This window comes from Perca flavescens, chromosome 23, assembly GCF_004354835.1.
Source record: "Perca flavescens isolate YP-PL-M2 chromosome 23, PFLA_1.0, whole genome shotgun sequence".
Taxonomy (NCBI): Eukaryota; Metazoa; Chordata; class Actinopteri; order Perciformes; family Percidae; genus Perca; species Perca flavescens.
Window position 1 is genome coordinate 19,757,325 of NC_041353.1, and position 26,069 is coordinate 19,783,393.

General features: G+C 42.1%; 1 protein-coding gene across 2 annotated transcripts; it reads left to right on the forward strand.

Annotated features, from left to right (window-relative positions):
* Positions 1-75: 75 nt before the first annotated feature.
* Positions 76-24,200, forward strand: fbxo18 (F-box DNA helicase 1). Of its 2 annotated transcripts, XM_028570383.1 has the most exons (22): positions 76-217; positions 337-444; positions 1,027-1,194; positions 1,607-2,181; positions 3,206-3,342; positions 4,410-4,557; positions 4,760-4,941; positions 5,027-5,101; positions 6,310-6,401; positions 6,668-6,836; positions 13,484-13,703; positions 14,628-14,715; positions 14,816-14,911; positions 15,031-15,167; positions 15,960-16,056; positions 16,231-16,397; positions 16,566-16,629; positions 16,744-16,941; positions 19,041-19,166; positions 19,477-19,583; positions 22,711-22,845; positions 23,651-24,200. In XM_028570383.1, the coding sequence occupies exons 2-22, from the start codon at positions 426-428 to the stop codon at positions 23,810-23,812; spliced, it is 3,162 nt and encodes a 1,053-aa protein (XP_028426184.1). In that variant the 5' UTR covers positions 76-217; positions 337-425; the 3' UTR covers positions 23,813-24,200. The 2 variants fall into 2 exon arrangements, with proteins under 2 accessions (XP_028426184.1, XP_028426183.1); XM_028570382.1 differs by having other exon boundaries at positions 76-444.
* The last annotated feature ends 1,869 nt before the right edge of the window (positions 24,201-26,069 follow it).

Sequence of the window (26,069 nt, forward strand, 5' to 3'; positions counted from 1 at the left end):
AGGTGGCGGCCTACTATTGTTTTGAACCACCAATAACTTAAACGAAGAAGAAGAGTTGGCCAATCACGTGGCTTCTTTCAACATAAACAGTTGAAAACCTCTGCTTAAATTTTTGCTAGCTAACTTCGAAGCATTCTTTTAAGCGTCAAATACTAAAACAAATACAATAATAAAATAATAAATGTTGCCAGGGCGGGTCTTTTGAATTTCTGAACAGGTTGGTGGTTACAAACTTAGGTGATAAGTAATGTTAGAAGTATAAATAAGCTAGCAAAACTCGGTGTTTACCAAGATTTAGTTAACGCTAACGTTACCCCTTCTGTATTTTTGTGCAAGACACGACGAATTTGGCCTTAAGCACACCAAATTCTGAATCCTAAATTACGTAGATTTGTGACTAAAAGACGGATGTGCTGGACACGAAGATGGAGATGGCTGTTAAAGGTAAGTTAGAACTTGAGGCGAGTTAGCTAGCTAGCTAAACATAACTGCTGCTGCGTGTGTTAACACCGTTAAAATGGCTAACGTTACATTTTCACTCTAACGTTACGTAATATAATTGGTGTTTAATAAAGCCCGAGACCATTGGCATTTTAATTAAATAACGTTACGTGTAAAGTTAGCGGACATGACGTTAACTCCAAACTTTGGACTCACCAATTTTAATAAAAGCATACATTCGTTGTTTTCCTTCATAACTCTTCTTTTCAGGGTGCAAAAGCATTTGGCACCACATTTGGACTATAAATAGGCCTTTTTAATGGATAGGGCAGTTGTAGATGGGAAAGTTGAGAGAGAGGGGGAAGACATGCAGCAAGGGGCCACCCGGTCGGATTCAAACCCTGTGCCGCTGAGGCAAGTGCTGAGCCTCAGTACATGAACATGCACGCTCTACCAGAGATTTCTTCTTAAAAGGTTGCTTAAGAATGTTTATAACCAGTGTAGGCTGCTGTCAGGTGAGAATAATGACCAAATAAAGTGATCCTGTGTTGTGCTGACATGACTGAATGATTTGTGGTTTTCTAGGAAAGGCCAAAAGGCGACACCTGAATGCAGAGGAGTGTGATGAACTGGGACAAAGTGCAGAGGGCACTGGTGCCCTCACCCAGCCCCACACTGTCAACCAGGGACACGGTAACCGTGACCCCACCCGGAGGCTTTACCCCAGGACACCCACCAAGCGACGGAAGTGTGGTAATCTGCTAAAAACCTTTTGACAAATCTGAGTAGAGCTGTAACTATTCCAAATGTCGCTGTGCAAGGAATTGTCTCAAAAACTATTGCGATTAACAATATATTTGTCTACTTCAGTCAAACTATAAAATATATATTTATTTTTTTCAACAAGCATACCCCTTAGGACCCTAGCTAATCAAACAAAGCAACCGTGATTACGTAATAACAATATTTGATTAGACAATTATGTAATTATTGTTACAGGCCTAAATCTGAGTCTACTCAAAGTAACATTTAAAGACATGAGAGTGTATGGTTATGTTGTTCAGTAAAAATCCTGACTAATCCATTTTATGTAGGAAGTCATAAAATAAAATCTTTGTCTGACATTGCATCTTTGTTCTTTTTTTGTCACTTCTTATACCATCAGCATCTGCCTCAGGAAGTCGTGCCGGACAACCGAAGGGCATCAACAACTTTTTTCCCGTGACAGGAGTCCTTAGTTCTAGTCCGCACAAATCTCCCCAGCCCTGCTCGTCCACAGGCACAAACAGACTCAATGCAGAGCTCTTTCCTGAAGAAGAGGAAGACGAGGATGACGATGTCAGCCTTTTAGCTTCCTCATTTGCGGCAGAACCTGAAGACGAGGTTGACGATTTCAGCCTGTTGGCTGCCGAGATGTTGCCACAGCCTGAGACGAGGAAGGAGGAAGTGGTGGATTATCTGGAGGGAATGACAGCAGAGATGTTTGGGGATGAGGATGGATTTGACCGATGTGGCGCTGACATTCCCGTGGAGGAGGAGGAAGAGGAGGTGGAGGCCCTCCCTGACGCCCACTATGGGCTGCTGGGCAGCAGCAGAGTTCTGCTGCAGCCTCAGGGCTGCATGGACGACCTTCCAGAGGAGGTGCTGAGGCAGATTCTGTGCCTGGTCCCGGCCCAGGACCTCTACCGCAGTGTCAGCCTCGTCTGCCATCACTGGAGGAACATCGTCCAGGACCCCAAGGTTAAACAAACCACAGAATTACATCAAGTTACATATTAGTAGCAGGGTAAGGGAGCTAATGTCGAAGTTAAGTAACAATATCTTAGTACAAGTGATGTAAACAAACAAAAGCAGGGCAAGTGTGTACTTGCTGCAGAAATGAGTTTCAGCAGGTTCTAATATGAAAATAGTAAATGTTTGAGAGATGAACTTTATGTTTACACGGATGAGTTTTAATAGGGCTGGGCAATATATCGATATTTGAGGCTAGATATGGTCTTAGATTTTGGATATCGTAATATGACAAGTGTTGTCTTCTCCTGGTTTTAAAGGCTGCATTACAGTAAAGTGATGTACTTTTCTGAACTTACCAGACTGTTCTTGCTGTTCTATTATTTGCCTTTGCTGTTCTTTAACCACTTCACTTTATATCCACATAACTGATGATTATTGATAGATAGATAGATAGATAGATAGATAGATAGATAGATAGATAGATAGATAGATAGTTTTTATTGTCCCATAGGGATAATCATTTCCACACATCTTCTTTCCATAGCACATCACATATAGAACACATAAAACATGTATCACATATACATACATTAAAACACCCACATATACCTATCAAATGTGAAACTGCGAAGCAACTGAGGTGGTGTTAGTATTACAGTTTGTTCAGCATTGTGATGGCGGTGGAGACAAAACTCTTTTGCAATAGGCTTTAGTCCAGTTCAGTGCTCTGTATCTGCGGCTGGATGGGAGTAGTGTGAAGATTAGATTCAGGGGATGGTCTGTGCTGACATCTCATAATGTAAATATTTTGTGAAAGCACTAATTGTCAACCCTACAATATTGCCGCAATATCAATATAGAGGGATTTGGTGAAGAATAGGTTATATTTGATTTTCTCCATATCGCCCAGCTCTAAGAGAGTATTTAATTTGTCTCTTGTGGTTGGAGATTGTCGTTCTGTTCCTACTTGAACTTCGAGGAAATTAACATAGTTGTTTCAGATGTCGTGTGTTTGTGTTCCATTGTGCAGTTTGTCCCCTTCAAGAAACAGTACTACCGCTACACGATGAGGGAGAAGACCACAGTGCTGGAGATCGGCCTCATCCTGAAGAGCAGCAGCATAACCGATCCATCATCATCAGAGCACAGCATACGGCACCTTGTTGTGTAAGTCTGCATTTCCTTTTTAGTAAGGGACGTTTCTGTAACAGCACAAACATGAAGAAGAGTCGCTTTAATGTTTTGTTTTAGGGAGGCATTGATACCCATATGAAAGTTGCAAGTTTATGTTTATGTTCTGCTTGTTTTATAAATTGCTTGTACTGTCTCCCCCTGGTGTATTTTGTTGTACTTGTTTGTCTGTGTGTCTGTGTGTGTGTGTGTGTGTGTGTGTGTGTGTGTGTGTGTGTCTGTCTGTCTGTCTGTCTGTCTGTCTGTCTGTCTGTCTGTCTGTCTGTCTGTCTGTCTGTCTGTCTGTCTGTCTGTCTGTCTGTCTGTCTGTCTGTCTGTCTGTCTGTCTGTCTGTCTGTCTGTCTGTGTGTGTGTGTGTGTGGAAATACCGCATTCAGCTGGGGGGTGGGTGTGAAGGAGAGAGGATATGAAATGGCATGTCACTGCAAAATTAGAAGGCAAAGTAGGTTTCAGTGATGTCGTGACGGCTGTGGCTCAGCCCCGGTGCACACAGGCAGCAAGCAGAGGCAAGAAAGCCAGAGACAAAAATACACATTCAGAAATGTGTTTCTAATAAGCGGCAGGCTCTGCATTATCGGTCGTAATTATGGTCTGAAATTCCATTGTCAATAATAACTTACTTTAGTACTTTAAGTAAGTACTTTAGTTTTCTTTTCTTTTTTGTTTTATTGGCCAATAACGTATCTGCCTGAGATAACACATACATCCCTAGTTTGTATTTTAATGAAGACAAAGTGGTAGGATGTTCACAGAAGGGACAAATATGGAACATGTATATAAATACCAAGCAGACATTAAAACCTCCGAAGCAAAAGCTCAGACTGAGCTAACCGATTATAGCAACACAAAGCTGCTTAGTATTTGGATCAAGTCCTGACAACTCTAGTCATTATTTCCTTTTTGAAATTTGAAGCTTTTTTCTGATCTTGGTATCATTGTGTCACTTAAATGACTAAAAATATAAAATGACTCATTACAAAAGTATGGCAACGCTGACATGCATAGTTTTTAATAATGATCTTGTCTGCGTGTGTTTTGGTCAGTTTAATGGCCCAGCATAAGGTCGGGGAGCGGGTGAGGCCGGAGGACGTTCTGGAGTGTGCTAAGAAACATCGCCTTTTTCCTCAGGCTGAGGCCTCCATAAGATTACGCATTCCTGATATTCGGAAGGCCTATAACCTTGGCATTGAGGTATGACTGACACACACACACACACACACACACACGGGTCCTCTGGTAGTCATATTGAGAAAATGAATACATTTGACTATTTATTCTCCAAACTTAAATTTAGTTTGCTTATCTTTAGAGTGTCTTGTACTCCCCCCATGTGTGTACAATGTGTGCACGACCGCCATGGAAGTTCTTCTCATCCTTGGTGTTTAATCTCCAGGGTCCCAACCCGTACGCGGCCATGGCTGTCATACTGATCCTCAGTGAGAGTGTTGGTGACGTGCAGGCCTTGGTGTCTCTGCTCAGCGGCTGCATGTCGCACACAGCCATCTCAGAGTACCTCAGCCACATGGCCATGATGCTGCTCGCCATGAAGAGGAGCAACATCAAGATCAGTAACAGGTAATGGCTGCAAGTGGGAGCACCTTAAATTTTACCATGTCTTTATTGTCAGCCTCTACAATTATTTTCTGTCCGGTCTCTCCAGGTTGCATTACAACATCTACTACGTCCTTCACCTGATGGACAACGGCCCCTTTTCTGTTGGCTCCAGCCAGAGCGGGTGAGGAACAAAATGCATTAGTTTGACTGATGTGCATGAGAAATGAGCATCCTTCTTTCCTTGACATGCTGCTTTTTGGATGCTTTTATATAGGCCTTAGTGGTCCCCTAATACTGTATCTGAAGTCTCTTTCCCGAAATTCAGCCATGGTGCAGAATTACAGCCACTAGAGCCAGTCCCACCATGAGCTTTACTTAGTATGTGCCATTTCTGTGTCTGTAGCTTTAAAGGGGTGATAGAATGCAAAACCGATTTTACTCATAGTTGAATAACGACAGTTTGGTGGGTAAATAGGACATACATAGAAGCTCAAAATCCCATTGACACCCCTTTACTATGAAAATCTCATATTTTGAAACTGCCGCTGAAAACGGGCGAATCTCAACAAAGCTGGAATTTGACGTCAACCTCCCAAGACCTGTAACTTTGTCACGCCCATCGGTGTATTAAGAGAACAGTCACACCCCAACATTTACATAGGCTACACAACTGAACTGAGATTAGGTGGTCTTCTGAATCTAGCTAGGTCACGCAGATCTCTGCTATTCCATTACAAAATATACCCACATAGTTGGAGTGCTGTCGGCTGCCAGTCGTGACGGAGCTCCAAGTACCTCATAGCAGGCCGGGGTCTGTGAAGGAAGGCAGGCCGGGCGGCGAGGCAGCAACAAAGGCAGCACCGGCGCTGAACTCCGACACAGTCTTACCAAATTTGCAATTAGCCATCAATTTTCGTAAAACGGCCCATATTTGAGCTTTATATAGGTGATTTCTCGCTTAAAAAAGTCTCAGAAGTGAATTTAATAACGAAATAGCCCGACAAACAATGTATAACTTTGCAGTGTCTGAAATATGAGTAAACAGTTTCTCATTTTGTTTGCATGTCAAGTGTATTTAGAGCGCTCCTTCCCTTAATGTTGACACTATGGCCAGAAACACACCAAGCAGCGGTGAAATATGGCCAGTGGTGGGATATTTTAACTTTTAGCTGCAGAGTCTAGCCAGATAATACCCACAAGCCAATCAGTAACAGAGTCCTGTGACATTTTGACCCAAGTTAACACGCCTCCCGTCCGCAGAAAATTACAATTGTCGTGGCCACACTTTGCTGCTTCTGCTTGGTGTGTTTTTGGTATAAGCCTGCAGTAACGGCAAGTTATGCATATCTGTGGAGTTTTGAACCACGGCATTTTGTGTGTTTCTGCTAGGCGGCCACAGATCCAGCTCACACGTGAACAGCAGCAGATCCTCAGCCACGACATCCAGGGAGACCATGTGGTCAAGATCGTGGCTTTTGCAGGTACAGGGACCGCTGCATGTTTGATAATACAATGCGAAACACATTTTGTTTTTTCTTCATATCTGAAATGTGGTTACAATATTTAAACTGTCCTTAACAGCGTTTGCATTTTACTATTTTAAAAAAAACGTGGTAATGTGGCATTTTGATCGTACACATAGCCTCTAGATGTTGGAGATCAATAATCAGTTTAATCAGCGTTGCTGTGTAAGGGGTGATCGGAGGCCATAGTGTCGTAGCTTAACGGCCCGTGTTGTCGGTCACAGGTACAGGCAAGACGACCACGCTGGTCAAGTACGCTGAGCAGCGACCACACCTCCGCTTCCTGTATGTGGCCTTCAACAAGTCAGTGGCCAATGAGGCGCAGCGCCGCTTCCCCAGCAACGTGGCCTGCAAGACTGTCCACTCATTGGCCTTCGCCAACGTTGGGAGGAGGTGAGAAGTAGCAGTGAAAGCTTTTGAGTTTTTGTGTTCACAAATACAGACAAGGGCTGTAACGATACACCAAACCTTCGATTCCTTTCATAGTTTTTGACCCATGATTTGATGCAAACCTAGATTGTCATCAATGACATGCCACTTTGCAATACAGTAATACAACAGAGACCTTATTTATTGATATTGATTGAATTCCATATTGATTGATCCAACACCAAAGATTCTTTTGTACCTTAAAATAATGTTTCCAAAAATGAGACATGAGTATAATTTTACTGGTAATGGACAATTCCGCTTCCAACCTGTATGGGGACCGAAGAGGAAAAGTGCTTTGGTGCCTACTATAAAGGTGCTGGTTGAGCAAAGCCTAGATGACCAGTATCACACCCCTCCCCTGTCTGTCTGCCTCACTCCCGGCACTGCAAGGCTTCAGTCGGAATGAGAGCTGACAACAGCCGCAGGGATACATCCACAGTCAGCTCCCAGCCAGCTAGCAGCCAGCCAGCCATCCAAACTCGGCCAGCACTTAACTCCGGTGCCAAGGAAGCTAACCGCAGTTTACTGAACCGTCTGGAAACTGACCCAGGCCCGCACCCGAGTCAGAACGGCGGCCATTCGTAACGCTACACCTCCATTAGCGTTGCCGGTGTCGTGCCAAGGTACTTATCCCCGGAAGATTTGTATCCCCTGGCCGCGGCAGCGCACGTGCACTCAGAGTGGAGCTTCGGTCGCCTTACAGGTTGTTTCATTGGAACTACAGCTGCAGCTAAAAGTTACATAGTGCTGCTATTATATCAGGTGAAAGACTGATATAATGTGTATGCCCTCTGTTACTATTGCTAGAAAACAGCCGACATCTCCCTATTATCTCAGGTTGTTTATTGTGACCTGGTAAAGACAGAAAATGACACCCATGATAACAGGACAGACCCTTTGCCTATTAGGAGAGGGGATACACATTATATCAGGTGAAAAACGGCCTAATATAATGTGTATCCCCTCTGTAACTTTTGCTAGAAAAGAGCAGACATCTCCATGTTATCTCAGGTTGTTCACTGTGACCTGGTAAACACTGAAAATAACACACATGAGGACAGGACAGACCCTTTGCATGTTAGGGGATACACATTATATGAGTTGAAAAACAGCCTAATATTTTGTGTATCCCCTATGTAAACTTTGCTAGAAAACAGCAGACCTCTCCATATTATCTCAGAGAATAACACACATGTTGACAGGACACAGCCTTTGCATGTTACAAGAGGGGGTACACATTATATCTGGTGGAAAAACGGCCTGATATTTTGTGTTTCCCCTCTGTAACTTTTGCTAGAAAACAGCAGACTTCTGCATATTATCTCAGGTTGTTTATTGTGGTAAAGACAGAAAAATAACACACATGATGACAGGACAGACCCTTTGCATGTTAGGGGAGGGGATACACAAAATATCAGGTGAAAAAATGGCCTGATAGTTTGTGTATCCCCTCTGTAACTTATATGGTAGACCGGTGAACAAAGCGGTTAATTTATAAGCCAAATTAAATTAAAAACAGAAATCACGTTAGAGGGAAGGGAGGGACAGGTTAGCAAAGACAATGAAAAAATATTGTTCATAAACCTGCATGACTCACATAGATGGGTCAGATCAGTCAGCCTATGTAGCTAAGGTGCATGTCAGTATAGAACTTTGGAAAACACTGTTGATTAGATAATACACACGTCTCCTTAACCCATTTACTCCTAAAACGCCTGCTAAAAACGCCTATAAAAACCTATGTTATTCTGGGATAAATATCCTTATCTCCTGAGGGTTTTCTGAAAAAATATTAAGAATTGTCAACGTCTACCAAAATCTTATTATCTAAGCCTCTGTAGCACATAGAAACATGAAATAAAATACATTGTAATGGTAAGAATCACAGGTTTTATTAAAACATGCTCCCTTAGCACTAACATACAAACACATTTTTCAAAAGATTCTCAAAAACAGATGGGGAAGAAAAAATATATAAATCGATTATATAAAATATATAAAAATAACATGCCAACACACTGAACAAGGCATCTTGTTATGAGAGAGGGGTTAAAAGTCCTGAGGTGGAACTGGGAACAGTCTCAGTCTCTGAGCTCCATGGCTCACATCTCTTCTCTTTGGCTTGTTGAACAGCATTATCTTGACAGACAGATCATCCCCGCCGCAGGGGCACACAACAACGGGGAAATGAAACGCCACAATAACGAGACGGTTGGGGTTAGGAAAAAAAAAAAAGAACGGGAAAGGAACCGTCACACGCGGGACACGCCGACAAAGGAACTGCAACACGTGGGACGCGATCCCCAATCAAATTATTTGTGGCGAAGGACATGGTGCATGAAGCACTTCGCGGTGCAGAGGAAGGTTACACTGCTTGCACCCCATCAGCGTTGATCCAGGACGACGTTGGTGTTGCAGTGCTTCAGTGAACACTCCCTGCAGGTCTTCCTCTTATTGTTGAGCTGAACTAGGTCATGCTCAGCAGAAGCTCCAGTTGGGCTGGTGGGGAGAACATTGGGAGCACTTCTTGCAGTGACAGGGACGATCAGCTCCTGGGTCAGATCCTCCAGCCAATCCTTGTAGCCGCCCCTCCTATACTTCCACTCGGCTCCTACCGCAGACCTGGCAGCCACAAAGGCATTGTAGCACGCCACCGTAATGAGGTAAAAGAAGAGCCTCCTCCACCACTTCGTAGATCGATGATGGATCTGGTAGTAGCCCACCATCTGGTCCAGAAGATCAACTCCCTTCATGTGTTGCTGATAGTCAGCAAGACATGCTGGCACCCGAACCTCCGCCTGGCGTTGACCGTTGGACTTCCTCCTCACTAACCCATGAGCTGTCGGGTCGTGGTAGTTTGAGAGGACCATCACTGCCTTGGTGTCTTGCCAGACGCAGAAGGTCAAGTCATCCCGCTGCGCCACATTAAACTGATGTTTGTTCAACTCAGCCTTCTTTGTCAGCTGCTCATTTTTGGGAGGTCCTTCCTGTTGGCACGCACCGTTCCACACGCTTGCACCCCCTGACCTTGAGGTCCACCATCAACTTCACACTGGTGTAAAAGTTGTCCATATATACCGAAAGGTTGGACCCGTAATAAGGGGTCACCAGGTCTGACACTATCCGGTGAGCCAGATCTTTCTCTGCCTTACCCTGAATGGCCCCGTATACACCTGAAAATTGGTGACGAGCCCGTTTTGCTCTCGGCCATGACCCACACCTTTATACCCCACTTCACCGGCTTCATGGGAGGTACTGCCGGAAGCCCAGGCGTCCCTTGTACTTCACCATGGACTCATCCACGGTCACAAAGCCATTGACTTCATAGAGTGCCTGGAATCTAACCAGGAGGAGGTCCATCCACTGCCGGATCTTCCAGAGCTTGTCCGTTTTGTCCACGACAGGATCAGTATTATCTTGGAGATGGAGATATCTTAAAATGCATATGATAAGATTAATTTAAGCCTGACATTTATTGCCATCATTGTATTTATTCATTTATTTGTATTGCTATTGATGTATATTTATAGTATTTATATTTATTTATTCATTAGCCATAATTATATTATTTATTATGCTATTTATTCATTATGCCAGTATTGTATTTATTTATATGTACTATGTTATTTGTGTATATTTATAGTATTTATTTATTCATAATGCCATTATTGTATTTATAAGTATATATATATATATATATATATATATATATATATATATATATATATATATATATATAAAAAACATTATTGTATTTATTTATTATCATTATCAACCAGGAAGAAAGAGAGCACAAGAAATCAAAACTCAATCAAACTTTATTTATAATTAATGTAACACAATGTGTTTCGTACAAGAGTGACATAAAATGTTCAGTTATACAGAATAAAATGCATACAAAACCTGTATCGAGCATATGCACACACACACACACACACACACACACACACACACACACACACACACACACACACACACACACACACACACACACACACACCAAAGATCAACACTGAACTGCGACAAACTCAGTATAACACCACACAAATCATTACCTCCAGATCATGTCGAAACGGTGCCTTGCCATGGCCTTGGGGACGTTGGTCTGGTACAGCCATTTAGTCTGCCTCCAGAAATCCCTGCGTGCTGGCAGCTTCAAAATACCGAAGGCGAGACACAGCCCGACAAATGTCTTCATCTCCGTTTTGGAGACAGGGTTCCACCAATTGGTGGGGGTCTGACTGCGCGTCTGTTCAGCGTATCGATTAGTTTCAGTCACCAACATGTCCCAAAGATCATCGGTGAAAATACGCCGAAAAGACATCCAGGGGCTAGCGTCCACGGGGATCGGCTGTTTCACCCCGGTTTGCGGGTGAACTGCTTCGCCTTGCGGCTGATAATCCTCGGTTCTCCAGTCTACGTGGAATCCGTGAAAGTTATCCTCCTCCTCTCCTTCTGTGTCCCACACATCCCACTCCTGTGCTCTATCCAACGGATCATCTTGCATGTTTTCATCAACACCATCCTCCTCCCTCTCAAACTCCTCACTATCTTCCAACTCAATGTCACTGCCTTCGCTGTCAAAATCCTCCTCTGCCGTAGCCATTTTCCCGCTCGCTCAAAAACAAACTCGCTCGCTCAAAAACAAATGCACGTGTATGTATGATTGACTGACGTGACTTTCAGCCAACCACAATACATTTGGGTGGTCACGTGGTCTTTAAAAAAATCAACAAGACCCACCTCATGTGTATTTGAACCAATGACAGTGCGTTCTATGCTGCACGCGTCATGAAAAGGATGACGAATACCAAATGCTGCGCCACGCAGCAGCCGGCAGGAGGTTCAGAGTTGCGCAACGCAGTAACCGGCGGTAGATGTAATGTTTCGGTGCGCAGCATCCGGGACAAATGGGTTAATGTAACAGACAAATAAACGTATTTATGTAGATAGATGAGTCCCTTGTTACTATGGAAAACCCAGTTGAGTCTTCCACATCGCCATTTGTTCCATTTAAGAGGTGAATTTGAAGTGCAGCAGTTAAACTCCGCTCGGAGTGCACGCACGCTCCCGCGACCAGGGGATACGCATCCTGGCGGGAATAAGTACCTCGGCACGACACCGGTTCACCTCCCCTGCCGAATTTTAGCCGTCTTTACAGTTACTTCTATAGCTACATTTACCCAACAAAAGGGGATATGGCACCAAAACGACTAATAGTAATTTAAAGATGTGGTAGCATTGGATCTGGACGGTAAGGATAACTCTGGGAGCTGGAAGGGGTGTATTGCGATTCTGCCCTCTCACTCTGCGACTCAGGTTCGAGGCTGAGTGTCGCGATTTCGGTTTCATATGGCATATCGTTACAGCCCTAATACAGACTGTACAAGAAGAGGTAGCTGTAGCACGTTTTCTTCTTTATAATTTGGATATTAAATCTGTCGTATCATATATTACAAATATACACCATATTTTGTTCAGTATTCCTTATAGTACGAGCTAGAGCACCAAGATAACAGTTCTGCCTATATATGAATAAATAAAATGCACTGCAAGTTATGCGATCACGTCAGCTAAACATGGGTAGGTGAATAAACTTTGTGAGCATTATGGAGAATTTAACATAAATAATGTTTAAGTGTAACAAAAGTGCTTAACCTAAACTCCTACATCCTGTGTTGGCTGGAAATATTCCCTTCATCTAGTAGCATTTCAAAGGCTCCCTTTTGCACTCCCTTTTGATTTAGACACTTTTGCCAAAATGAGAAACCCAGCGTGGGCTTGCAAGTGGGTCCCATCCAAGTCTTTTAAGCCGTTTGAGTCTATTGATGGTGTTTATAAAGGGCTCAAATGCTGAATGCAATAGATGCCGTCTCTCAACTCCAACTCCATACTCACGTCTCAAGTTGCTAGTTGTTCTGGCGCACAGAAAAGAAAGTCTTGGACTGGATATCTGTTAACCAAATATCTGCTGGCTACACCGGAACCCCCCAGAGGCTAAATCTTTGTCAGATCAATGGCCAATGAGTTAGGAGATTGTTAAATATAAAGCCCAAAAAATTATGTCATGCCCTTATATTTAGATATGTTGAACATTGTATGGGGCCAAATCGACCCCAAAGATAATAGGGTTAATGAGCTTTGTTTCCATTTTTTGTAATTTTAGCATCTATCATATCAAGTTTGATCCCTCGTGGTTTGCATCATTTTAATTTTGAATGCCTTTGAATTTTTTATGCCAATAAACTAACCATGTTTCTAAATGGCATAATTTTAATGAATTAACAATCCATTTGACATGGATGTGTGGAAAAAGTAAAGTGTCCAGAATACTGTGACGTCTGAAATACAGTGAGTGAGTGTTAAGCGTTGAAAGTAGAGCAACATAATAAAAGTCAACATATTTTGACCTCTGTTCACTGTCCGCTTAACTGATTTCTGCCTGCAAAACTTTCCATGTTGATGGAACCAACAGAACAAACTGCTCTTCACAGACTTTAGCTTGTTATGCCTTTTTTTTATTTTTTTATTTCTGTAGTAACTTCTTTTTTTTCTTGAGGTATATCACCACATCACTTGTTGTGCTTCTGTGATCTTCCCTGGTGCAGATACCATTCTCGTCAGAAACTGACCTTCAACTTGAAGCCATTCTCCATCAGCTCTGTTCTGCCTCCGGGCCGCGGTGGCTTTAGCAAGGCCAAAGTGGTGACCACAACTCTCGACGCCTTCATGGCGTCAACAGACGAGACTATCAATACCAGCCATGTCCCCTGCTCCCGCAGGGGCAAGCACAGCATCCGAGAGTATATAGGCGAGGTGGAAAAAGAGGTACAAACTCATTAATGTATACAAGTGACACTGCATACCTTTAGGGTAGAGCCGGGCGATATGGAGAAAAAGTATCACGATATCTTTTGACCAAATACCTCAATGTCGATATTGCAGGGTTGACTATTGGTGCTTTAACAAAATATTTACACAATGAGATTTTTGATAAATAATCATCAGTAATGTGGATCTAATGACTCAGTGGTTAAAGACAAATAATAAAACAGCTAGAACAGTCTGGTGAGTGGTGATCACTTTACTGTAATGCAGCCTTTAAAACCAGGAGAAGGCAACACTTGTGTCATATTACAATATCCAAAATTGAAGACTGAGCTGTGGCTCAGGTGGTAGAGCTGTATGTCGTTTCCAATCGTAAGATCGGTTGGTCGATAATTTTTTTCCCATGCAGAAATGTCCATGGACATTTCACCTCTTAAATGGAACAATCGGTGTGTGAATGTGTGTGAATGTTAATCTGATGTTCAGATGGCACCTTGTACCTTGGCCCCCATTGTATCAATGTGTGTGTGAATGGTGCATGTTCTATGTAAAAGCACTTTGAGTAGACTTATAAAGCTCTATATAAATACAGCAGATTGGCATTACATTTAGCACAAATATTGCTTCACCAGGCGATGGTCGCCAGCATTTGTGTAGGTGTGAACGTGCCCTTATTGTGAATAAATATTAAGTAAGAGCATGAGCACCTGGTCAGCCCCCCATCTGCATCCTTTTTTACACAGCTTTTTTCCCAATTACTGTGTATTCCATGGCTATACATTTATATGTAGGTATAATTGCCACTTTTTTTGTTCATGTTGAATGTCTTTTGTGAAAATGCCAATGAAATATGAATCGCAAAAAAAACGCATGAGCACTGCGCAGTCCCATTTAAGCTGTGTGTCTTTTATTGTGCAATCCTAGTTGTTTGTGGAAGACGCGACGATGATCTGGAACAAAATGAAGGATCTCAACGAGACCAAAAAAGACGCGTACTACATGACCCACGATGGTATGCCAACTGCAAATGAGTGAAATGAAATAAAAGTAATTCTGTTCTAATAGAGGGGATGCTGCACAGGTGTTTAATAGATGTTTTATTTATTTACCAGGTTACCTTAAGTTATGGCAGCTCCAAATCCCAAAGCCCTCCTTGTCTGACAAGTACGATGTCCTTTTCATCGACGAGGCCCAGGACTGCACTCCAGGTAATGATGCGGTAAACTGGTAGGATTGTGGGGAAGCATCATTATGATTATTTTTGTTTTAACTTTGTGATGGGGTATTCCTCCTTCCTTCCCTCCCTCCCTCCATCCCTCCCTGTCAGCCATCATGGATGTGCTTCTGTCTCAGCGCTGTGGGAAAATCCTGGTTGGAGATCCTCATCAGCAGATCTACACCTTCAAAGGAGCCGTCAATGCCCTGAACATTGTTGACCACACTCACATCTTCTACCTGACACAGGTATACAAAATCACACACAAAAAGACGTCGCATTTGCACAGAAGCAGCCTAACATTCATGTGGTTACCGGGGTCGCCGCTTCACAGCATTAAATACATTTTCATATTTTGTAAGATGTTATTCAAACTGTGTGTGTGTGTGTGTGTGTGTGTGTGTGTGTGTGTGTGTCCGCTCCCATTCAGACATTTACGGTGTGTCGAAATCTGTAGTTATACATATATACTGTACCTCTGGCCAGTAGTGGAAGAAGTACTCAGATCCTTACTTGAGTAAAAATAGCACGCTGTAAAAAAAAAAAAAAAAAAAAATACTCTGTTACAAGTAAAAGTCTTGCATTGAAAATGTTACTTAAGTAAAAGTATCATCCGGAAAATGTACTTTAAGTATTAAAAGTAAAAGTACTCTATGTAGAAAAATCCTCACATTTTAGAAACTGGTAACAATCCGAACAGTTCATTGTGTAATCATTTCAGCTATTGTTGGGTAGTTTAATTTACGTATAATAAAACATCGTATTTCATAAACTACTTGTGTTTTGTGTGCAAAAGTCTTAATTTGTAAAGTAACTAGTAACTTAAGATGTCAGATTAATGTAGTGGAGTAAAAAGTACAATATCTCTCTCTGAAATGTAGCGGAGTAGAAGTAGAATTCCACCATTGCCTCTGGCTCTATTCGTAGGGGAATACTAATCATACACTGGCAGTCATAAAGAGAGTCTTGTGTTTTACTCTGAGCATTTTAGTGTTAATCAGAAACAGATGAACTCCCGTGCTACTGATGTCTTTGTTCAGAGCTTTCGGTTCGGTGCTGAGATCGCCTACGTGGGCGCCACCATCCTCGAAGTGTGCAAGGGAGTGGAGAAGATTCTAGTGGGAGGAAAGCAAAAAGGTTAACCCTGCAAATCGTTTCCTTTTTTAATATATGTTGTCTACTTAGAAACACATTCAAGATTCTTCAGAATCATAGATGCTTTTATTGCCCTGCAAGTTGATGTAATGTGAAAATTTGAGGTTTTCACTGTTTTGTTAGCATATCTGTGTGCGCTGCATGTCCATTCTACAGGAGGTGTGTGTGACGAGACTGCAGACAAGGTCGCAGCAGCCATGAGGACGGGCGTCAGTCTTTGCCGGGGGAAGACGGCCATCTTGTCCCGATGCAATGTCAGTGTGTTCGGTGAAGCCGTCCGGCTGACTGATTGCAACCCACACTGCCGGATCCACTTCATAGGAGTGAGTGTCTTTATACATACTAACAGACAAGCACAAGGAAGTAGTAGCAAGCATATGTTGTATCATAAAGACACTTTAGGGTGCATTTTATATCTGTTTAAGTAGCAATTTCTTTTTCTTTTTTTAAACATATTGATCAGGCACTTACAGGTCTACCTTTTCCCTTAGGGTGTCGCAGGTATCGGCCTGGATAGGATCATGGACATCTGGCATCTGATGGAAGGGAGGAAATGTGAGATTCATGCACATAAATTTATTTATTTACCCACTCAGTGATTTTCCTTATTCTTTTATTTGAAATTCCTCCCAAAATGTAACATTAATGTTGAATTTGCTCTTCCTTCAGTCATCAGGGATCCTTTGATCCGCTCCTTCGCCAAGAGACACCCGGAAGGGCCCTTCTGGGCCCTGAAGACGTACGTCGAACAGACCGAAGACCTCGAGCTGGATGCTAAAGTCAGTATTGTTGAAAAATACGGAAAGCGCATCCCCGAGCTGGCCAGGCGCCTGGAAAGTTGCTTTGAGTATGACTACAACGAAGCAGGTATGCAAAGAAAAATCTTAAATTAAAGTATACACAGATTGAAATAAGGAAGTTGTATGATGTATGAACACACAGGTTCTAGCGCAGAACACGTCAGTAAATCTGACATCCACAACCATGTATCAGCATCTTTTAAAGGGTAAGGCTAGTGATATTCTATACTAGGGTTGTGCCTGCCGGTCAACCATCACGATGGAGAGCCACCATCGTGATGCCAATGCCCTCCAACCAGTCAGACAAACGCTAATCCTAGTGAACGGGAAATTGACAACTGCGTCGGTCTTAAACTAGCAACAAGCTACGTGCAACTTATTTGTAGTAATAGTCTCTTTCTCTCCCTGTCAGTATAGTAGCTCGCTCTACCTGGACTAGTAACGTATCAGCATGCGGTAACCATGCTCTGTGACTATGCGCAGTATTAGCTGTGAGCTAATACTGCGCATCTGTTCATGTGCAGAGTTATGTTTCTGTTTATTGAATGCGTTATTCAGTGCTAATATAACCGAGAATGTAGTTTAAACTCAGTAATGGTATATTAGGTTATTACTGTCGCTCTGTTAAAGGCAAACGTTCCACTTTCCTGTCGTTAAGCAGATCACGGACATCTGATTGAGTCTAGACTTTACAGCACTGTAGTTAAGTGAAAGTAGGTCAAGTTGTTATTTACTTTTTGCATATAAACACTATTTGCATTTAATACTGTCTGTTTACAGAGGGCATTTAAATGTTGGTCAGATTGTTTATGTTAATTGTTAGCCCGTAGTAGTAGAAACAAATATTTATGTAAAAAAGAAACCTTTTACTGTAAACATCGTCAACTGCCAATTTAGGGGACATCACCCAACCCTATTCTATACATTTTGTTATTGTTACAGAGTCTCATGGAAAAAAAAAAAAAACGCTGGTGAGGTCAACTAGTATTTATAGACTTGTCTGTGGCCACCCATTTTTTCCTTCCTTTGCATGGGAATTTTTTATTGCGTCTTTTCTGTTTCTGCTCTTAAACAGTAGTTACAGTAATAACTTGGTAGAAGTTAGTCATAGTCCCGAACAGAAAAGTATTTTTTCAGATTCATGTATGACATCCCAGTGCTTGCAAAAAAGTATGATCGTGTTAAAGAAAGTCACTTATCTCACACTTTTAATGCCAGCATGATTCAGACCAAGTTGTTCCTAAACTTCTGCCAGCTTAATCGTTTGGTCTGGTGTTTGCGTGCTTATAGTGGGATTCATGCGGAGTCAAGGGTTGGTTATGTCTGGAATATCGTATAATCTCACAAATGGTTAAAGTTCCCCGTCCAGTTAGTGACATCCAGCTAGGAGATGTGGTGAATCAAGCTGCGCTAAGAATAAACAAGGCAAGTAAGGACTAAACTGCAGCTGAATTTGTATAAACATCGTTTGAACTTGTTTGCTTTGTTGTCATACAAGTTATATGATTTAATTCCTCTGGTTGGTGCCTGAACAGCCCAGAGGAAGACAAAAACCCCGCTCCTTGCTGGAACCGCAGTTTAGCAGGATGGAAGTATATGCCCATTAAAGATGCACGTTAGGGACATTAAAGAGCACCTCACTTTGCCAACTGGAAAAGAAAAAATAAAAACATTTCCCTCTGGACCACAAGCTCTTAACATAGACTGATAGGTTTTCTGTCAATGCACTAAAATGATTCATTTTAAAGGCTCTTAATTACTGGCATATTGTCATTAAGCAACTATTAAATAACCCCTATGTCAGTAATGCTACATCATAAGACTCTGGCCTGTTGATAATTCCTGAACTGGGCTGTAGCTTGCGCTCGTTTATACAGAGCTGGCACAATAGAGCGACTAAAATGCACACGTGAAGGCGCATTGTAGCACTCAAGCACTTTGACCAAATGTGGTATTGTCCATGAGTACAGTGGCATATACGCAGCAATAAACATTCCATAGCAACTACATTAACTAGTGAGAGGCCAGAATTTCTGTTTCATGTGTGCAAGTGGTAGACCTAAATACACTATTTTGACGTGTTTGGGTTACAGGGCATAGAACGTTGTCAGGGCATAGTACCTTTACAGCACTGTTTGTTACCGATGTTTGCTGTTTTTGTTTCAGATTTCATAATCGGAACAGTCCACAAGGCTAAAGGTCTGGAGTTCGACACTGTGATGGTCACCGATGACTTTGCCAAAGTTCCCTCTTCAGAGCACAACCTGCACCACAATCCCAACTTCTCGTTCGGTATGTTTCTTTGGACAAACTTTTCTTTTCTTTTTTTACATATATGTATTTTACATTATGGGTTTTTGGTAGACACTCTTGCCCTATCTTATACGGGAGTAACTGTATCGGTTTCCAACAACTCATTACCTCTTGCATTTTTAGGGTTGCTTTCCTTTTTGTTAGTTAGTTCTATTGTTAGAGGGCTTAGCTAGACTGTTAATTCAGCCAGGCTAATACATCGACCGATATTGCCTTACTGCAGATTTAAAGGCAGTCTAAAAAGTGGTTAATATTTAAATCCTTTGAATATTTTCTCTTCCCTGCTCAGCTGATATTGCAGACGATGAGTGGAACCTGCTGTATGTGGCGGTGACTCGTGCCAAGACGTCTCTGATCGTCACTAAGACTGTCCGTCGCATCCTCACAGTGGCTGGGGTAAGACATTATCACACACTTGTCCTAAAATGCTTCGGCAGGCTCATTTACAGTATGTTGGCACATGGCCACTGCACATTCAAATCACAGCCAATGTTCTATCGATATTGTTAGAATGCAGTGATGCACAAGCATCTGCACACATTAACAGCCAGTACAAAATATTTGCATCATCTTATTTCTGAAGCTTTTTTCCACTTCTTGTCTTATCACCCAGTCCTTCCTCTCGTGGAAAAACAAAAATTGTTTGTGACCTGTCACCACCACCTGTCACTCTGTTTTCTTTGGCCATCCTTTCGTGTAGGTGTCAGGATGTTAGTGTGGAAAACGGACTTCACAGTTAGGGTTGTGTTAAAGAGAAGCAAGATGTCCCACCCACATGCTTCCTACGCCCATTGCTGTAAAAATAGCAGCGCAGTGTGTGCACAGTTTATCTGTCGGTGAATAAATGCCGCAACTCCTCAAGACCCAAGCCAAGGTCCTGTGTCTTTCCACACTGCTACCTGCTGATTAAAATGAAAGGGGTTAGCAACTACTTCAGCTCAGACTCACCGACTTAAAGTGATGGTTCGGAGTAATTTCACCCTAGGGTCCTTTGCACCATGACCTCGAGCCAAACACCCCCCCCAGAAGCTTTTTTCACCTGGGTCTAGCATTGGGAGAGTTAGCGTAGAGTAGCGTTATCAGCTGAATAGCTTATTAGCGCAGGGGCTAATGGACCCACGTTTGTATCTCATAAATGACCCCACTAATAATGCCCGAAATGATACCAAACTTCTACACTAGTACAAATAGGTAATGCCCTCATAAAACGATGGATTGGAAAGTTTGGAAGTACACCAGAAGTTTATGAACACTTGCCTGCTCTCTTCTGCTCTCTGTTGCTGCTGCTGCTACCTGCAGTAAGAGGAGTGCTAGGGCCGTCTACAAATTACTACACCAAAAAGAGAGATACAACAAAAATATTTATTAATTTAATGATGATTAAATAAGGTAATGTCTCCACACTTACCTCAGTTATAACTTGTCTCCTGCTAGTTATACTACAGCACTTACTTTAAAAAAAAAATAGTTAAATTAAAAAATATTTTTGTTGCATCTCTTTTCGGTGTTGTAATTTGTGGATGGCCCTAAGCACTCGTCTTACTGCAGCAACAACAACAGCAGAGAGCAGAAGCCAGCAGGCAAGTGTTATTTACATAAACTTCTGGTGTACTTACAAACTTTCCAATGCATCGTTTTATGAGTACATAACCTATTTGTACTAGTGTAGACCTTTGGTATCATTTTGGGCATTATTAGTGGGGTCATTTACGAGATACTAACGTGGGTCCATTAGCCCCTGCGCTAATAAGCTATTCAGCTGATAACGCTACTCTACGCTAACTCTCCCAATGTTAGACCCAGGTGAAAAAAGCTTCTCGGGGGGTGTTTGGCTCGAGGTCATGGTGCAAAGGACCCTAGGGTGAAATTACTCCGAACCATCACTTTAAGGTGGGCTGACCTTTTAAGGTGGACCAGCTATTCTCCTTTTAGTGACAAACTGCTATTTCAAGTTTTGCTTCAGTACACGTTGAAAACAATTGCGCAATGACACCACTAATACTTCTTCTGCTAAAACCCCACGGAAACAACTGCCTGTGGTTCTGGAAGTCCCTTATCTCACACCCTTACATCACACGTTTATGCCAGCATGATTCAAACCAACATGTTTTTCAACTTCTGCCAGCTTAATCATTTTCATTTCCTGCAATACAATTAAACGTGTGGTCTGGCTACAGGCTACACTAAATTTACCGGAAATGTATGTGTGGTGGTAAGTGTTTTTTTTAAGTGCTTGTAATGAGATTCGTGGAGATTCAATGGTTGGTTTAAGTCTGGAATGTCATAAAATCTTACTAGTTGGTTATTTCTGCAGGAATATAACCAAACTGCTTATTGCTTGCATTTGATGCAGATGTGGTGAATTATGTCACGCAAAAATAAACCTAGGAAATAAGGACTAAAGTTTACACTTCACTGTTTGTACTTCTCTTCTCATGTTCCCTTGCTGTCAAACAAGCTATATGAATTGAACTGAACAATGCAGAGAAAGTTACGACGTTAAGGATATGAGCACCTCACTTTGGAACCGCAGTATAGCGGGATTGAGTTTTTTTTTTTTTTTTAAGGACATAAATGAGCACCTCACTTAACCAATAGGTTTTATGAAGCCCTGGACCACAAGCTTCAAACACACACTGATACATTTTCTGTCCATGGACTTAAAAACGATTCATTGGCTAATTGTTGCAGCTCTACTTGGAAGTCTATGATGGCTAAATGTATGAGGAGGGTTAGAGGCTATGTAAAGGAAACACTGCGTTGTAGCCAGGAACCGAGCGCTGGTGGGGTGTGAGGGGGTGGCTTCTGGGGCTTCAGCTCAAGATGTTTTCTCAAAAGCCCTGGATCTTGGTCCTTCAACTTTGTGTCATTTCCCCTCAGTCTCTCTGACTGGACCGGCAAATCAATGGAGCTATGCCAAAGTTCTATCAACAAAGGATGATTATTTTTTTTTATTTTTTTTTTTGGCAACTATCATGTTTTTTCCAAAATAGAAAAATATTGAATTGCTACCATAAATGGGCAACATGGCAGCATCTTCCCAGGCCCTCCGTAGCTTTGGGCTGAACCCAATTCTTACCACGTCTGGCTCTGTTCCTGGTTGTATCAGTCGTTGGGCCCAACGTCTCTTCTTCAACTGCACATGCACTGCACCAATTGACTTCTTTCTCACTCCTGCCTTTGAGAAAAGAGTCCAGAGATGGAATGCAGTGTGAGGAAGTGAGGGCAATTAAACACTGATGCTGATGCACTGGAGTGTATCCTACTCAGCTGGGGTGGTCACATTGTTCAATGGTCCCACCAGCTGATCCCTCTTGTGAAGCTGTAAAGCCATGAAGAAAAGCTGTGTGGTCCCTCCCAATTCTTCCCAAAGAGTTAAATAAAAAAAAAAAATAAAAAAATCTCCATGAGGCTTGAGTTTGAACGGAGATCGGTCATGTTTTTACAGTACGCTTTGTAACAGTTGTGAGAAAATGTGTCTCTCATATATTATAATAATAACCACAACTTCCTGTCACTACAGGAATACTTCCTGAAGTCTGAGATGCCCAGCACCTTGATGAAGGTGGGCGATCCTCTGCCGTGCTGTGTCACAGACTGTCCCAACTGCACCACGCCCGGCTCAGCATTCATCATGTGCAAACAACAGATGAAATGTGTAAGAACATATCAACTCCTCACTAACGTAACATGCCAATGTAATATTCTAACGGGCCGGCTACATTGCACGCGTGACGTATGCGGAGCGGATTTTTCAACCCTACGCTTTCACTATAATCGATGACACTGGCTACACCGGGCACAAACGCACCGCGCAAGTGGTGCATATGCACAGAAGAGATCTGCTCTACAAGTGTGAAAATAGGAGATTCTTTTGTTTATATTTTTTTCACACAAAACGTGCTATTTAGTTGGCTAAAAACGGCATGTAAGAGTTTTTAGTATGTCCAAAACCTTGGTATGAAACCAATATTATGTGAATTGCATACTACTTCCGGTGAAATATTACAGTATGCAAGCAATGGACACTACGCCGGCATAAGTATCCCACAATGCAATGCAACCGTAACGACAGCGTTCATAACACACAAACGGACAACAACCAAGGGTGCTCTACAACGTCAATAGCGCTTCGATTTACCATCTACATATTTAAAATCTGTAATTTCGTCTCCAACCGTCAAGGAGGATCTCAGGAAGTGACGTTGAAAATCACAGCTTAGTGCGTCCCAAAAGATGCACACCACTGTTTACTTACACAAAAGTTTGTTGAACGATAGTTTGTTCATGTTGATTATGTAGTGCATAGTATGCGATTTTTGGACGCAACCAAACTCTTAAAAAAATGAAACTACAGTCAAGTTTTTGTCAGTCAGAATTATAAAAGCACAAAAATAGCTGTAATGCCCTCCGAGACGTTGCTTGCTATGATTTATTAAGGCTCCCTCTTTTTGTCTGTCCAGTCTGATGGTGTTTCTGCAGGCGGGCCGTTGTGCGAGCGGTGTGTGTGGACGCGCATTGGCTCAATGGCCTTCCTTATGACCGACGACGTGCTCTCGATGGCTGAAATACCGCGAAGACTCGGCCAGCAGGTCCACCACGTGATGCTCCTGGCACTTTTCTAAACCTGCTTCAAGGACTTCAAATAAAACCGTGTGCTTTTGTGCATAGTTGGAAAAAGGACTTTTGGGTCAACGGCCACGAATAATGTTAGGTGTCTGTCTAACAGATGTTTGCAACGTTGCTATTTTTTACAGCCTATAGCTCCCAGTGGCCTGTAGTAGGACTGAGGGTTAACTGGAGAGCACTGTGTGTTTGTGTGACGTGTGAGTATGTTAAAAAAAAAAAACATTTGCTGGCAGACTTGTCAACTTTTACTTAAAAAAATAAGATTTTGTGAATATCTTTCTTCTTTAATCAAATCAGTCATTTGTGTGACTTTTTGGCAGTTTATCGTTAAAAATATGTGTATTATGAATGCAAACAAGATAAAACCTTTTCATTTCATCACGATCACATGAGTACATAATCCATTGGTAATGGAAGGGCAGTACAAGTTTACACCAGTTGTGGTTTTAGTGATAACAATGCTCCACATTACATTGGTAGGCACTGGGGTTTACTGAATTCTGTTCCAAGTTCCTGGCAAACAGCTGCTAGCAATCAGCCTCGGCTCCATGGGAACATTCAAACAGCTTTTCAGCTAATGGCACAATACCACAAAAGCCTTTTAGCACATTAGACGGAAATGAGAATGAATGTTGAATGAATCCTGTTCAAGAGGCTTCTGAAGAAATTCTGTCACAATAGTCTATATTTTTATCATGAATGGGAGAAGGTCTACACAGATGTACATGACCAGCTGGCAAGTGTGTTTGCATTACTTAATACTTCTGGAACTAGATTAATCACTGAACATTCCAAAGGGATATGGACAACATCTGGAGAGGGACATTTTTTTTTGTACAAAGTCCTCTATTCGCAACACTGGACTAACATGTTTTTTTTTTTTTTTTTTTAAAGAATATTTTTAATTATACAAATTTAATGGACAGAAGGAAGCAACAAGTAATTACAGGAAAAAGACAAGCGGGATTAGAAACAAAGGCCCATGACTGGATTTTAGCCCAGGATGGGGAAATCAAAGTAACTCACAGGGCCTTAAAAAGTTGCTAACCCATGGCGTGTGTCATCCGTGAGGTTTCAGCAGAAATCCTGTTCATTGTGTTCTTTTAAGAGGCCTATGAGCAAAAACACTTTTATATTTCTTTCATCATGCTAGCAGTGCCCACTAAATGCTTTTTTTTCCCGTTAAAGATGTTCATTAAGTACATCAATGAGCACCTCACTTAACCAAGAAGTTTTATAAAGCCCGGATTAGACAAAGTGCTTTTAGAAAGCGTTAACTTGTTAACAACCAGATCCCAAATTCACCGTCCAGTTTGTGCCATGTTAAAGAAACCAAGGAAGTAAGGACTAAACTGAAGCTGAATTTGTGTACACTTCACTGTTTGGACTTCTTTTTTTGTTCATATGAATAAATTGCTGTTGTTGCCGCCTTAACAGTGCAGAGAAAGAAGAAAAAAAACAAACACCCATTGCTGCTGGAGCCGCAGTTTAACAGGATGGACATTAGTTAGTGTCCGAGTTTGCCTATTGGAAAAGCAAGAACATTTCCCCCCCTGGACCACAAGCTTCAAACACACACTGATACATTTTCTGTCCGTGGACTAAAAACGATTCATCGGCTAATCGTTGCAGCTGTATTTAGAAGTCTATGATGGCTAAATGTATGAGGAGGGCTAAAGGCTATGTAAGGGAAACGCGGAGCGCTGGTGGGTGTGTGAGGGGGTGGCTTCTGGGGCTTCAGCTCAAGATGTTTTCTCAAAAGCCCTGGATCTTGTTGATTCTTCAAATGCCTTCAACTTTGTGTCATTTCCCCTCAGTCTCTCTGACTGGACCACAAATCAATGGAGCCAAAGTTCTATTAACAAAGGATGATTTATTTATTTTTTCTTGGCAACTATCATGATTTTTACATTAAGAAATATTGCATAGCTACCGTAAATAGAGAAAAAATTCTTACAACATCTGGCTCTGTTCCTGGTTGTAGCAAGAATGAGGTCCAATGTCTCTTCTTCAACTGCACATGCACTGCACCAATTGACTTCTTTCCACTCCTGCCTTTGAGAAAAGAGTCCAGAGATGGAATGCAGTGTGAGGAAGTGAGGGCAATTAAACACTGATGCTGATACTCTGGAGTGCATCAGACTCAGCTAGTGTGTGGTCACATTGTTCAATGGTCCCACCAGCTGGACCCTCTTTTGAAGCTGTAAAGCTTTTCAGCTAATGGCACCATACCACAAAGCCTTTTAGCAAATT

What these genes read in the sequence shown, in the direction of transcription:
- fbxo18 (XM_028570382.1), top strand. An exon ending in CAAGATCGTGGCTTTTGCAG is followed by an intron (nt 6,402 to 6,667) that starts GTACAGGGACCG and finishes TGTCGGTCACAG; the next exon opens with GTACAGGCAAGACGACCACG. An exon ending in GTACTACATGACCCACGATG is followed by an intron (nt 14,716 to 14,815) that starts GTATGCCAACTG and finishes TTTATTTACCAG; the next exon opens with GTTACCTTAAGTTATGGCAG.